Below are 16,688 nucleotides of genomic sequence, written 5' to 3'. Positions count from 1 at the left end.
AGGGGGAAAGACCGTTTCAGTATATGCGATACAAAATTGGTTTGAGCTTTAGAGATTTGGTATGTTTGGCTCACGCTATGACAGTGAATACTAAAACGGTGAAGCTATTGATGCAAGCCCGCCAACAAGGACTCGTAGATTGCCCCCAAACTCGAAATATATTGATTAAATGTAACTTTATCTTTTGCAAGTTAAATCATCAAGATTATCCGGTCCTTGGTAATTACACTGCAACATGGATCCCAGACACATCTAAAGCAGAGAAATCTCTACGTGCCAACGATTTTGAATCCACCCGTAAAGTTTCTTTCTTTTTCGAGTCTCTCAATCCACTGCTGAGTTGAATTTGTGCTAGTCCCTTAAAAACATTTAAAACAAAAGGGGAAACCTTTAGAGAAAAACGGAAAATCGGTAGCCAAACGAGACTACTTCTCTAGGAACACTTTATTTTGTGTTCAGTGGAATTTTCTTAACAATCGTATCTTCGAGGAAGGTCTCTAAAAAGTGCAGAACTAGATCCAAACAAAAATGTAAACAGTAAAATCTGACATCGTTTCATTTGACAGAACAACAACACAAAACCTTAACAAGGGCGGGCATCACTGGACAATAACAAGGTACAAGCCTCTCTGAAGTTAAAACGAGATGAATAACATAGTTTTATTTTTAGTTAAAACTAAATATGTATATATAGTACAAGAATCATTAAGGGAATGTAAAACTCAATTGAAGTTGGGCATTCTGCTCTGACGACTTTCTTGATTCATTGACTCAAATAGATAAGACCGTAATATCTCATAATTCTCTTCCTCAGTCATATTCATCGACAATATAAACGCAGTATAAACTGAAACGTACTTTAGAATACCTTTTTGCAGAATCATATGCCAACAAGTGTAGTTCAAATGCAAACAAGCTAACGGCTCATTCTCAACGGGCATCTATTCAAAACATCAAAATGCAACTGAGCGTAGAAAAAAAAACTCGCGTTCGAGTAAAAACCAGCACCAAATAACTTAATTTTTTCCATTTTAAAGTCGAAATGGAAACAAATTAAGACGATGTTTCGAATTTATAGTATAACGACCGAACTCTAAAACTGCTGAACATTTTTAAGAGAACAATCTAGGGAAGAATTATTAGAGCAGTGAATTGGAAGGCAACTGATGACGAATCAGATGCAGACAAGGACTCAGGATGCTCCTCCATAATTTTGATGTACATTAAGAAACAATGTAAAAGAAGGAAAACCGTTTGTTAATCCCAACGATATACTATTTCTTTCAGTAAAAACAAAAAAAAATCCGAATTTTTGAGGTTTTATTAACATCAGTTTACTGTCTGTATGTCTGCCACACCTTATATCTGAGAAACGATTAATGCCATTGATACGAAATTTAGTAGAAAGGTGTATAATTACACATTGAGTTTAAGGAGGGATCGCTATACATGCAGAAGGGGGGTGTAAATTTTTTTTTCACCAAGTATAGTCATGTGGAGTATCAAATGAAAGGCGTCGATTGGTGATTGCGAAGTCTATGTTAGTTTTAGCATTAGTTACAAAGGAGAGGAGTGCGGGGGTCCGAAAGGGATCAGTTACATCAGGGACCCGTTCTCCAAAACTACTCAACCCAAACATCTGAAAACAAACATGGTGGTCCAGGTAGTACATGGTAGCTAGACCTCAAAATATTCTTCATTCCGATACCAGTTTAAATAAAGTTAATAATAGTATATTACCATTTCTACTGTAAGTCCGGGTAGCTGAATGGTTAGAGCACAAGGCTGTCGTACGGAAGGTCGCAGTTCAAATCTCCCTGACGGCAGTGGGATTTATCCGTCATTTGATGTCGGATAGCAGTCGACTCAGCTGTGAATGAGTACCTGAGTCAAATCAGGATAATAATCTCGGGCGAGTGCAATGCTGACCACATTGCCTCCAACAGTGTACTGGAGTGTACCGTTACGGTCTTGAATGAAGTGCTCTAACACACTTCAAGGCCCTGATCCAATATGGATTGTTGCGCCAACGATTATTATTATTATATTTTCTAGAAATTTACTGGGAACCGCCCTTATCTTTATCATAGGATCATCAACTTTTGTAATAATATAGGTTATAATACAGAGCATGATGCAACAAAAAGTTTCGTGGGAATCGCGCTATTACTAACAGCGTTATAATAGGTCAAATTTGTCACTTTTGTGCAAATTTCCTGCATTCTAGGACTTTGAATGTCACAATCATAACAAAATGAATGGTTTCACAAACTAACAGCATGAACATTACGAACTAAGTACAAATGCTTATTATGAGATACACAAAACCTTTCATATTTGAAACGCTTAGTTTCCGTTTTCCCGGCTTGTTCAATGCTTAGATTCTTTTAAATTACGAGCAGAACTCTCACAGCTTCTTTGCAATCAGTCATTTCTAAGAGGCGAATTCAAATAAGAATAATCAAGACTTAAATAAACTGATAGTCCTGGGATCAAATCAATTACGTCACATACTCAAAATGAAGGTGAAACTTTGAGATACACAGAATGTATAGTAACGTGTTAGATTTAATTAAAGTGGAATTTTTTTTTTTCGTAATTTATGGCGGTATAATCTATCACCAACGTCCTAGATGAAAAAAATGAATGAAGAAATAACTAACCTGTATTCTTCCATCTCTTGCGGCGGCACCATTATCTGTAATTGTCTTAACAAATATTCCCAATTTTTCTAATCCGGCATCAGCACCGACACCCATGCCAATGATACTCAGTCCTAATCCTTCAGGGCCTTTCATTAATTCAACGGGAAAAACGTGCATCTTTTCCACACGTTTTTCCAATTCGTACTCCGCCGAAGCGGCGACTGGATCAACATCTTCATTTCTCCGGTCATATTCAGTTACAGAAAATGTTGAGTAAACTTGAATCGGTCCCGAACTGAACTTAACTTTTGTATTTTTCTTTACAGTTATTGGTGGATAGTCCAGATCATCATCATCTTCTTCAGAATCTAAAAGTCCAGGTACTTCCATCCAAAAGTTGCCATCTTCGAAATAATGTACTCCGGACTCCACGAAAACTTCTTTGCTTCGAACTGGTGGATACTCTGGTATATAGGAGTCGTCAGCAGACACGTCGGCATCTGCTAAAGAGCCAACAGAATTGTGCTTACTCGAGGTAATACTTTCGTCAATAGTCGTCGCTGTAATACTATGAGCTGATTCGGAGACGCTATGAGTAGATTCAATGGAAACAATCGATTCCTGCAGTGATTCGGGTGCTGTGGAATGATTTAGTAAAACATCCGACTGATTCTTATCAGTTGTGAAATACGATGATGTTGAATCTTCAGTAGTTGTTTTAGATGTGATGAATGCCTCATTTAAATTATTTGCAGTGGAGTCAGAGGTTTTGTTTGAGGCATCTAGAACGTCCTTTAGCCATTCGGGCTCATCTTCTTGTTGTTGCAATGGTTGACTAGATTTGAGTAATTGTGATGGTTGAGTGGATAGAATCTCTTCGACTTCTTTCGCTTGTTCGTCGGACAGTAAAGATTGTTGCCTAAAATAATAAATTGAAAATCAAGACGAGTGAAACGAAAATAATAAAAGTATGGTGAAATAAGAAATCAACGACATACAATCGAAAGGCTTCAAAAAACAAAGGCTAATGGGTTCATTTTAGAAACAATAACAATCCTTCCGAACAATCGTATTATTCAAATAGCTTTAATTTACCATTTGTTCGATTATATGCCGCATCTTCTAAAGCAACAAACTGATTTAGAAATAAATTGTATACCAACCTGATTTTGCTTGCCAAAATTCTACGATACGAATCAAAAATCAAACACGAAGTATGAAAAAAGCAGGCAAATGAAGTACGTGAATATGTAAAATTCAGCAACAAATAGAGTTCATGCGCCAAAAAACAATAATAATCATTTTTTAATCAGCAAACACATTACGGACAACACGAAGCAGGTTACGACATACACAAAGATACGACGGGAATACGGTTCAGCATAGAATATAGAATGGCAGAACAACGAACACGTTCATATTAAACGAAAGAAAGAAGGAATAAAAACAATTAGAGAACTATTTTGTTTTAATAAATACGAGAAAAGAATGATGTCATGCAATTATTAAGGACTCTTCAAAAAGAGTCGTCTACGTTTTGCCTTCAAATCTAGATGTAAAAAGTGGAAGTACAATATATAAGTGACTGGCACTCAAGTCAAAGTTAAAAGAGTTGAAATAGGATAATGCGCATGATGGAAGATTCAAGTGGTGAACATGGTAATAATCACATTAAGATTTGGAACTTGACAAGGATAAAAAATGTTAGTAATAATTGAGAGCAACATAAATAGTAATCTAAGTAACTACATTGCAGGATCGTCTAGTAACCAAATCCGGGAGATATCACAACTTTCTGAAGAGCAAGCCACTCAGAATTAAACTTCGGGAAATACTGAGATAATATTCGTGCGGAGTTGAGTTAACTAATGAAATAAGGGCGACACCTATATTTTGGTAGCCCCATATATGTCCCATTAAGTTAATTAACGTTTGAGCTTTCAATTGTTGCGGACCTTCGATATTCACAGCGAATCAATTACATTTCTTTCATGTTTTCGAACCGTTGTATAATACTCAATCATCATATATAATATTTTTCAAGGCCAATCATTTATAAATATTTTCGCTTTGACTCACTGAGGATTCTACCATAACTTTAATGATTGATTGCATAGGTTGAAAACGTTTAAATAAATGCATCAAGATATGCAATTAAAAATTTGAACAAGATATTCAATTAATTCAATCATAGCAGCTAAGACGGAAAGAATGAAGCCATAGTTTGTAGTTCTGGAAACAATCAAACTCAACAATAGAGTCATAACACCATTTTCGATGAGTTATGTTCAATGAATTCCAAAACAGTTTGCTATATACGGAAAATATTGGTGTCGCTATCATTGGGTATACAATTTGTCGATAATAATATTTTCTGACAATCGATTTGTGATTTTGCACGCTGGAAGGGTGCGGAGTCACTTATAGTATTTTCTCTATCCAACAATCTAAAAATTCTGGAATATTTATCTTGTAAAAATGACGATGGGCCATTGTACTTGACAGAAATTCTAAGTTAAATTTCTTACTTATAAAATATCTCAATATTTAAAAAGCGCCTTAGATATTGATCCTGGAAATTACTGGCTTAATCCCATTCACAAATGATGGTTTTCCAAACCTATGCATTTCACTTTCTAAAACGGTAAAGAATTGTTACTTCAGGTACGGTAAGTCAATGGCTTCGACTTTAATTCATTTTGACTCACATAGGGAGATTTACGATCATCTCCGTCTTCCATTTATCGGGAAAGATCTCAGATTTCCAAAATTTACGGATGAGTGAAAGTTGTAAGGAGCAGTACCATTAGGAGACTGTAAATATCGGAGGTTTCGTTTCGCTACGTTTCGTTAGGAAAATATTTTCAAAAGCTACATCTGTTGGCCCACAAATTTCAACCCCTTTTAGGTACCTTACCATAGGCAGGCTATATTTTGAATTTCTAAGATTAAAATCTTATCTGAGTGAAATTATGCGGTGTTTCCAACGATTAATTATCTGGAATAATAAAAACTTGTTGTTTCTTTTTCGTTGGTGGGAATATTTATTCTTGCAAATACCGATATTTCGGGAACCACTTGTTCCATTCATCAGTGCTGACAAGTTTAGCACAAGTTTTTATTATTCCAGTTAAAATCTTAGTTTGAAGCAAAATATTAATGCTAATAAACTGGGTTTGAATGCCATGGCTATGTCACAAATATTTGATCATTACCTGGAATACATGAAAAGTCTCGTCAATGGCCTACATCTTTTTGCTAAAAATTGCCATATAAAATTTAAAAACGCCCAATTTAGCACTTTCAATAAAATCATTACGAAGCTTGGTTCTACAAATACGAATCGGAAACCAAGTAGCAGTCCATGGTATAGAGTCCAGGAGCCAACTCACCCGCAAAGTAAAGCAAAACAAGTCGGGAAACCGATATAAGGTTTTGTGTATTTTGTGTATATATAAATTCATTTGCGGGGACATTTGTTCCATTGGTACTTAGCACGTAATGTATATGCATATATTATGTCAGAATATTCACTATAGCATGAGACTGACATTCAAAATTTTAGAATTTGCACTAAAGTGACAAATTTGACTTATTATACCTTTTAGTAATAATGGTATTCAGATTTTTCTGTTAGGTAGGTTCTGAGAATGGACCCGCGAAAGAAATGACCACTTTCCAGCCCCGCCCTCCCCCTATTGCATTAACTGTCAGAACCGAAAACTGAAAAGTACTCATCAAGACCTTTTATTTGATACCCTATATGAACATATTTGGTGCAAAAAAAGTGTAATCACCTTTTGCATGTATGAAGGCACTTCTTAAGTTCCACATAGAGTCATATAGCTGACTGCATGCGTGGGCATTCATAGCTCCCACCCAATTCATGGAAAGGGCAGCACCCACAAGTATTGCAAGCGCATTCAATTCGGCTTATTAAAACCTAATACGGAAATGCCTAGCAAAGATTCGTATTCCCGCTTATCTCGCTGAGAGATCATGACGCTCGTATTCAACTTTGGGATTATCGCATTCAAATTGGTGATTATCAAATACTTGGGAATGGTGATAGATCGGATAGATCTACTAGGGTTTTCATGTCCCACTTCTTAAGGGACAACAAAAATGCCGCTCTAGTCACTCCAGGCCTGCCGGCAAGAGTTCAAATTTCTCCCCTCGGCTGCGTGAATTCTTGCATTTTCAGTCTTCAAAGTAGACTTGACAATGGATGGCCTGATTCCAAAAGCTGGTTCTGGCCCCACCATTGTGGATCCAGACCCTTAGCGCCAGTCTTTTAGCCTCCTCATAACGAACGATATTAGAGTGCTCGTGGGTGCCGAGGGGAATGTTTCGTTCAGTCGGCCAAGTTTCAGCAGCACCTGATGAAAACTCCACACCAACTGACTTGATATGTCCTTGCTGTTTAGTGCTGATAATGCCGCCTGTTGGAATAGATTCGAATGGTGCGATCCCTCCATTTTTGTCGCAGACAATCTTTTGCTGCCAATGAAAGGGCATATATCTCCGCATGGAATATGGTCGTCATTTTTCCGAGGGGTCGGACCAGTTCCATAATCGAATATTCCGAGAACACCCTTGCACCCAATCCGCCCTCCATGACTGACTGTCGCCGTCGGCGAAGATTATTAAGTCTGTAATCTGAAACGACTCATGACCATTTGTCGACCATTCTTCTCTTTCGGTGATTACGACAGTGTATGTCTTTTCAAACACGAATCTGGAAACCATATGATCGGTCGGCATCAGAGCTACCGGATGTCTGTCAAGGAATTTCCAGATAGACGTATGACCGTGTGATTGGCCGCCTTTCCACGTTCCAATGGTATCGAGTCTATATGCGTCATTGGCTGCTTTCCGTTTCACTTCGAAGTGAATGGGGGGTAGACTTAGGATAGCTTCAAGTTCCGCAGTCGGCGTAGTACTCATTGCTCCAGTAATACTTAGACAACCAAGCCTCTGAATTTTCAGTTTACTTCAGTCTCGCCCACCAGACGATGCATGCATACATCAAAATGGGTTTTATAATGGATGTATACATCCAGTGTACCCGTTTTGGTAAAAGTCCCCAGGTTTTACCTATCGCATTCCTATAGCACCAGAGCAATCTGCGGGATTCCTGATATTGTTCCTGGATGTGGTGTTTTTACGTTAACTTGGAATCGAAATGTACTCCTAGATACTTGACTGCTTGTGCCAGCTGGATTTCCACCACTGCTAAGGTGGGTAGCGTATAGCTGCTCCACCTGACGTTCCTAGTGAACATAAGTCCAGTCTTCCTAACGTTCACCGTGAGTCCATTGCGGAAGTTTCATGCAGAGTTGCATTCAAGCGGTCACATACTGTGTCCGCAAACTTGCCGGTAATTATTATGGCTAGGTCGTCCGCAAATCCTTACGCAAAGACATTTTTGGCCTCCAAGAGCCACAGCAGGGTACCCATTACCAAGACCCATAACAGCGGAGAGAGAACTCCCTCCCTGTGGGCAGCCTCTTAGACATTCTGCTTCAGTAGACTTCTGGCCGACCAATATGTGAATTTTTCTTCAGTCTAGCATGTGAAGAATCCAACTCATTAGCAGCGGTTCGATTCCATGCTGTCTTGCCGCATCACAAATTGCCGCGAATGAGGCATAATTAAAGGCATCTTCGATGACCATGAATGCACCTAAGGCGTATTCTTTTTCGGTCGTCTCCGTGGGTTTGCCTTTCTGGTAGGCGTGTTGTCTATGGTGAAGTAGTCACTTAGGAACGTGTGTATCCCTTATGAACCGATCTACTAGCCTTTCTAGTCCTTTTAGTAGAAAAAGACGTTACACTGATCGGTAGGAAGCTTCTTGTATCTGTGTAAGTGGGTCTCCCTGGTTTGGGAATGAATAACACCTTAACATCACGCCAGTTAATGGGATTATAAGCGTGTACTAGGTATGCGCGATATATATTCTGAATATGTAGACTCATGGCATTCATTCCCTCTATTACTAACGCAGGAATGATGCCTTCCGGACCTGCAATCTTGTATCTATGCAACGAGTTAAATGCCCATTTTACTCGCTCCAGTGATACTACTTTGCATGCCAGATTCCAGTCTCTCGGTTGAGGGCTGTATGCACCCTTTGCCCTTGAGATTAGATTTTGGATGCTGCCTGGGAAGTGCACTTCAAGCAAATGGTTTGCCATTTCAGCCTTAAACTAAATGTGGAGTTTTTAGCCTTAAACTGAAAACTCCACACATGTACCGGCAAGCCGGACGGCAACTTGACTTGAAACCTTACCACCTGTAAAGCTGGAACTGACAGGCCAACTGGGCCCTGGAATCCCACCGCCACACACCGGTTGTCTGACGACTATACGTAATTGACAGATATGCAGTGCTGACTTAATAGACCCCAGAGGATCGACAACCTCTTGCAAGATATTCGTCGGGAATAACACAAAATATCACAGAACTACTTGTGTGCAGCATGTGACGCAGTACGCAACTGTCTCAGGGTCATAATTCGCGTTTAACACGATCGTATCCAACAGTGATTATGCAGTTCAAAAATCTAAATTATTAGTGAATTTACTTTAAGTTAAATTTTTTTTTGCTAAAATGAAAATATTACGTTGCTTCACTTTATTGTAATTTTTTCGCCTCACGCTCTATATATTAATGTGCTTCCTAGAATTGGTCTTAGATAAATTTTTTTTCTGCGTCCTACAAATATGTAAGACAAGCTATACCCGATGCAGGTCAAATCCGACACAGCATTAGAAAAGTGTGGAGAATGAAGTAAAAAACTATGAGAACAATAAGTGGATTCTGACTTCTACATTATTTACTATACATACATGTTGTTTATAATAACCCAGGTGGAACTTTTATAGTCCAACTATTGATTCAACCATCATAATACTTAACAAAAATAATCGATCATATTCCATGACTCCATGAATATTGCATGTAAACATAGATACGATTCTAAGGAGTGATTCACGCATCCAGAAAATATTGACACAAAACTCATGGCTTATCCGGATGGTACAATGAGTAATTTGAAAAATAAGCAAATTAATCAATTTGTATAAATAATCCAGTGCCTTCTAAAACAATTATTCAAAAAATAGGTCCACCCACCTTAACTCCTTTTGACAACATAAATAACAAAAATCGTTATTGTATCTGGCTCCGCTAAAACTACGAATCGAGAGCAAAGAGTGCATTCTCAAATAGAATTCATTCAATAGCGAAACACACAAAAACGTAACGCAATGAAATATCCAATTCACCCACAAACAACAGAATTCTCACAGGATGTTGTGGGTGGACTTCACCACCATTACCATGCACTTTACCTATTGACGAAATAGATTTCGAATTCGAGCGTTCAGCGGCCGGGAGCGTTTGAATAAATGAGAATATGATAGCAAAACTGTACTCTTATTGTATACACACTTCCTATGCCATGCGATTCTGACGTTACTTTCCAGTTCTATTTTTAATTCGGCCTAGACCAAAGCATACGCCACAACAACTATCGATTTACACAAAATTACACAAATTACGGATTATCTGAATATGAATAATTGTTTCCATTTGGGTTTGAACACGATACACGCCGCACCGGAAATTCGAAGAAACAGAAAGTGTTAAATGTACTTCCGCAGGAAGATAAAAGGAAATGTAGGTGACGAAGTCCTTCACAACCAGGTTAGTACGTCACGTCCTTGGTTCAGATCACAAATTCGGTTGTAACATGACCACTACCACTTTTCACTTCAGCCACAGCAGTGACAGCATTAGAAATAAATTAAAATCCATGATACGAACGAATCGAACGAGCACGTGAAAGTTTGCACTAATCATCAGAGCCTCTTTGAATCTCCACCACAAATCAACGTATGTACGTAATTCGAACGCGTCTAAGACTCAGTCCAAACCACCCCCAAAACATATTCTCAGTCCTACCTTGCGTTTTACGTTAGCGCTGATGGAATACGGCCGCGACCACGGCGGTGACTACTAGAGTCCGCGATAAGCTCAAGCTCCCTCGTGGCTGTCGAAACTTTTTTCAATATTTAACTTTCTTTTTTGAAAAAACAGAAGGAAAAGTGCACACAATCTAAACTAGCTTTTCTATAGCATGTCCAACACTTTTCACTCGTTTTCTCTGTTGCTGAAACTGTGAAACTCCGCGCTGGATAAAAAATATGTGTTCGAGAATAACTAAAAAGAACTGGAACTAGCCAAGAAAAAGTATGAACTGAGTACCCATTTGCTGTCGCGAACCGATGCTTCGCGGGCCGTTCAGAAAGGACATTTAGATTTCATCGGATTTGAATAGGAGTATGGGATATCTTTTTGTGAATTCTTATAACATTACTGATTTTTTCGCGAAATATGTAACAACTGTTAAGGGTCTTTAAATATTATTGATGAAATATGGAGTTCTTAGTACTTAGCATAGAACATATTAGAACATGGCCAAAAAGAAATCTACGAGCAGATCACGATTTACTGATTAGATAAATGAAAAAGATGAACACGATTATTGAAATCCAAGTAAGTCCTAGCATGTCTAACCACTTAAATAAGATTCCCGAATAATCGGATTTCAGATTGAGGTTTGTTTCGCGACAAGAAATTTAGAATTCTTTCCCAATTATTATATTTGTCACATTCTGAGAAGTTAGCGTTTTCACTCAAATGTGCGGCGATTTTTTACTCTGAAACGCCGGCCTTGTTAACACTTTTAAATATGTAGGTAGCCTAACCATGACTATATTCTAATACTTTTAGGCCGATGTAGTTTCCAATTTAAAATTGGTCCACTGCAGACAAGAATTGTGATAAATGTATACCCACAGAATCATTTACTTTTCCAGACATTTCATCAAAATTAACGACAAGTACTTAATTTACACTATCTAGTGCAACAATGGACATTATTTGCTTCATCCCAACCAACAAGAATGTCCTATGGCTAGAAATGTTAGAATATTACAAAAGTATGCATTCCTTTTAATTGGACTGGTAGACCAGATCGGATCGTGTGGCCTCCAGAAAGGTTATTCCTCTCATCTTTGGAAGGCAAAGGCCATTTAGTTTCCTTCTCTTTGCAAATGAATACTATTATGGTTTTATTTGGATTTACCGAAAGCCTTTGTCTAAGGCAACAACAGTCAATCAAACGAGGTGTTATATAATTCTACACACGATTCCGAGGTTCAGACTAATTTTGCAGTTCACATGGTAGTGAGTCGATCAAAATACTAAACAGAAGTAGCAATAGCAGATTCCCTTGAAGGCAGTCTTTCGTTGCTTCTGTTGTCAGGAAGCGATCAACAACTACTTCAATACACAGCAATCTCTGCGCTAGAATAGCATAAATCCATTCAATTAAACTTTTGTCGGCACCTTGCTCATATTTTTTTAGGAAAAGTATATAGTCAAAGGCCTCTTCAATGTCTACAAACACCCCCATCTCGTACCCGCCTTTCATTTTTGCGTCCTCTAACTTTGAGACCAAGGAATGAAGAACAGACTCATACATTTTTCCACACTAATAAGGATGTTGGTTTTGGTACGCCCAAGCTTCTCGCCTTCTCGCGAATGTGACTCTCAATAAACCTCAATAGAATTTCAGCGCGAATGATGTTAAACGGATTTATCTTAAGTTCTTTGGATTTGAATAGTCATTTCTCCCGGGGTGTCGCTTTTTCACTGGTAACCTATGTTCGGATAGCTGAGTGGAAAGTCGCGGTTCAAATCTCACTGGTAGCAGTGGGATTTTTATCGTGATTTGATGTCGGATACCAGTCGACTCAGCTGTGAATGAGTACCTGAGTCAAATCAGGGTAATAATCTTGGGCGAGCACAATGCTGACCACATTGCCTCCAACAGTGTACTGCTGTAGTGTACCGTTACAGTCTTGAATGAAGTGCTCTAACACATTTCAAGGCCCTGATCCAATATGGATTGTTGCGCCAACGATCATTATTATAACCATCAATCACGCAGTCTTTTAATTTCACTTTAAAGAGACCGCCAACTCTCGCCTTCCCCGATGGTATAGTTCCAAGAGAGTCTGTATTGACTCACCCTTGAGTTCATGAAAGTTTCAACCCGTTTTCTAAAAGAGCCCAGCTTGACCAACCCATCCCTTTTAAGGACTCTGCACAACCTTGAAATTTCTTTTTCGGCTTCCACTTGCTCACAGTATGTTCTTAAGAAATCTCACTTCAAACTTTTCACGAGCCTCTTATATTTCCACTGAGAGCTCAAAGCTCCTAAAGTTTAACGATTTAGAAATCATATGGTTAACTTCCCGAGTTTCTGGAATCCTCACGTTTACCTCCGGTAAAAGGACAAGTCCTTTCAAAGCAGAAGAAGTGTGTGATTCAGAATTCCCAACTGATCTTCTATTGCCAAGTAGTATTTAATTGTCCAAAATGCTGCACTTCATTCCCCACAAGTTCATTGAACTTTATCCAGTTCATTTTCCTAGGATTCCATCTCATTTTCCGAAACTATACTTTGTTTTGTCTGAAACTAAACCTTATTAAAATCGGTTTAATGTCTGTTTGTCCCTCTATCTCTCACACCCGATTTATTCGGAAACGGCTAAACCGATTGTCGCGAAATTTTGTAAGAATATGTGGTCTGCGTGCCCGCATGTAGCAAGTGGCGCTATTTTGTGTTGAGTTTTAAGGGGGGTTTACTTTTGTTTCCACAGAATGTAATCATGTGGAGTATTAAATGAAAGGGTTAGATTAGTTCCTTTCGAAACTGACTCTGCATAAACTGGGTGAAATGCAGGGGATATAGGGCTCAAAAAGTGTGCTCCAAAAAGTGAAACAAGCCTCATTTTCAGAGTCTATCCAATGGAAAAATCTGAAAAAAGGCAAAGTGGTGCATCTATATGAAATTTAGGCCTTAAAATACATCCGGTTCCGATATCTGCACAAATAAAGTTAGCAATAGTATATTACCATATTTTAGAAATTTACCGGAAAACTCCCCTTAAGTTCATCCCAGAAGTACAAAATTTGGCATCAGCATGGGCGATAGTATAGGACATAAAAAAAATTCGAATGCAATCCAACTATTATTAACAAAGTTATAGAAGGTCAAAGTTTTGCATTTCAGGGAAATTTATTGCACTTTAGAACGTGTATGACATCATCATCATATAAAGTGAAGTTATATGAACGGCGGGGTCCATGGGGACGTTTTAGTTTTCCCTTTTTGGTTTTGTTTAATTATTTGCAGATCAGTATTAATTACTCGAGGTAAACATGTATATGTATGCGCTTAAAAAGCTTGCGGGTAATAACCAATATAATAGCCACGTGTGCACCTTTGCTTTTTTCAGTACCGGGTGTGAAGAAGGGAACAAATTGTCCCCGAAATATCATCATCAACAGCACAACAACCGGTATCCAGTCTAGGCCTGCCTTAATAACGAACTCCAGACATCCCAGTTTTGCGCCGAGGTCCACCAATTCGATATCCCTAAAAGCTCTCTGGCGTCCTGACCTACGCCATCGCTCCATCTCAGGCAGGATCTGCTTCGTCTTCTTTTTCTACCATAGATATTGCCCTTATAGACTTTCCGGGTGGGATCATCCTCCTCCATGCGGATTAAGTGATCCGCCCACCGTAACCTATTGAGCCGGATTTTATCCACAATCAGAGGGTCATGGTATTGCTCATAGATTTCGTCGTTATGTAGACTACGGAATCGTGCATCCTCATGTAGGGAGCCAAAAATTCTTCGGAGGATTCTTCTCTCGAACGGGGCCAAGAGTTCGCAATTCTTCTTGCTAAGAACCCGAGTCTCCAAGGAATACATGAGGACTGGCAAGACCATTGTCTCCCCATGCAGTAGAGCAAGATTGGTTTGAAAATTCAAGAGCGGCGAGCATGAACTCAAAGATCAACCACGTTCAGGCCGAGCTACTGTCATAAACACCAAATCTTTACACATCATTGCATTCTTCAAACATGACTAATTTAGTGCCTCCATTCCCTGAGAAAGATTAACAAATACTCTAGCGAAAAGCCTCATGGAAAAGCAAGGACAAAACCGAGGCGGCACAAGCCAAAAATTCTTGAAGAATCCTCATGGCAACCAGTTGAATTGTGTTGAATGGCGAAGAGCGCGCCTGTTTTAGCAATCCGGACAAACAATAGCAGTGGCTAAATCTCGGACAAAAAACTGCTTTTTAGAACGACGTTATCATGTTTGGCCGAATTCCGCCGCGACATAACCCATATCTAGTTGGTATCAAATGGTCGGACCAGTGATGCGAACTTCATTGTACTCGCCAGCAGAAAGAACGCTACCCGGAAAATTTCGACCAATTTTTCGGCGCCTTTAAAACAGAGCAATTTGATCAAGGACCATGATATCGCGAGAAATAAGGCAGAGATGTTGGAAGTGTTTGTCATGACCCATTGAAGCCCTAAATGCTTCCTGGAACGGGTAACAATGACAAAATATAATCTTGTAAGATTCCGATTTGCCGTGATACAACAGATGACATTTTACACCGTCATAGGTAGTTCTGACCATGAAAATTAGCTTCTTCGCAATGGCTCCGTTGCGTATATATAATTGCATTCACCACGCACAAGGCACAACACGTCAACCACACCTATAAGTCATTGTGCACAGCCCGCTAAAATGCACTTCAACTCATTCCAGGACTTTCCGAAACGTTCGTCACCTTGGGAGAGTGAATTCCACCGCAGCCAGCAATCCGATTGTCGTCTCTCCTGAATGTGCGATTGATCTATTGCCACTTCTGCCTTCTGATCACATCGCCCACGAGTAACTGGCATCGAACGTATAACATTCCAAATACACTCCCTGTCGATGCGGTCTAGTACATTCTTGAAGTCGGTGAAAACCAGATAGACAGGGATCTAAATTCAGCATACTGTTCCACAATGATTAGCAAAATCCAGAGTAAAAATCAGCCCCTTATCTGTCGATTAAACTTCGAGGTGTGTTTGATTCGACATACAAGAAGAAGAAGAAATGGATAATGCTTTAGTATTATCAAGAAATAGTTGATGGAAGAGGCGAAAAATAGAAATGAGGAAGAAGGGGAAGAAATGACTTGAAGACTAATTATCGTGTAGACAACAATAAGACTCAGAGAAGAAAATTGACAGGAATAGGGTATTCATAAATAAAGTCCATCTAAATTCCAATGACTGACGCTTGACAATCATAGGGGTTGTATTAGATTTGGCTGTTTATTTAGTTGTGGTTCATGTCTTGCATTGCATTCTTTACATATTTGATATGCGGATACGGATATCAAGGTATAACCAACCGGAAGTTCCAACTGATAGCATAAGAATGGAGATAACCCCTTAAAAACTTAGTTTTGACTTTCTGATGAGTGACTGAGAGGCTAGTTAGTGCTTAATATGGTTTGTTATGAAGTCATTTTGAAAAGGCAACTCCGCGTATGTGCTATTAGGAAAGAACGTTTTATCCTTAATAATGTCGTACATAGCAAACCCCTCCAGTCAACTGACTATACTTCACCGAAGAGCCTTTGCATTACCACAAGTTTGAAGGGTTGCCACTTTTAACTCTGTAATCATCAGACATTTTCAATTATCATTAGACTTCTGACTTTTGATTTGACTCCCAATGTCAGTATTCCGTGAAACCGAGAACTGAAGAATTTCAACCCCTTGTAATGAGACAAAAACTGTGTCATTCAAACTATTACTATAGAAATTTTCCAAGTATATACTTTTCTTCTAAGTCTGCTTCAATCTCTAAGGGTTTCGCAGCACTGCTCTAAAAACTATACAAAGTGAGGATAAAAACCACCAACACTATTCAGCGCCACCCTCAGCATGGAGCATTACGACTACACTACTGCCAGCCTAAAGGCTGTTTCACTAGCACAGAATCAGCTAAACCACAACTCTAAGAACAAAATCGGCATTTCTGGATCGATGAATTTTTCATGAGAGCAAAAACTAACACGGAAATGCCCAACAACTAATAGAAA

At 38.9% G+C, this 16,688-nt stretch overlaps 1 protein-coding gene across 8 annotated transcripts in view; it reads right to left on the bottom strand.

Annotated features, from left to right (window-relative positions):
- Positions 1 to 16,688, bottom strand: part of LOC119647725 — a 253,956-nt gene that overhangs the window by 22,445 nt on the left and 214,823 nt on the right. For 7 of the 8 annotated variants that reach the window (XM_038048824.1, XM_038048819.1, XM_038048826.1 and 4 more), the window contains 2 exons: positions 3,809 to 3,829; positions 2,664 to 3,564 (listed from right to left, as the gene is read on the bottom strand). In XM_038048824.1, the coding sequence (XP_037904752.1) occupies positions 2,664 to 3,564; positions 3,809 to 3,829 (922 nt within the window). The remainder of the gene's footprint in view (positions 1 to 2,663; positions 3,565 to 3,808; positions 3,830 to 16,688) is intronic. The other variant, XM_038048823.1, reaches the window with a different exon arrangement.

Source organism: Hermetia illucens, chromosome 2 (genome assembly GCF_905115235.1).
Source record: "Hermetia illucens chromosome 2, iHerIll2.2.curated.20191125, whole genome shotgun sequence".
Lineage (NCBI taxonomy): Eukaryota > Metazoa > Arthropoda > Insecta > Diptera > Stratiomyidae > Hermetia > Hermetia illucens.
Note: the sequence above shows the minus strand (reverse complement) of the source record. Positions and strands in the feature narration are given on the sequence as shown.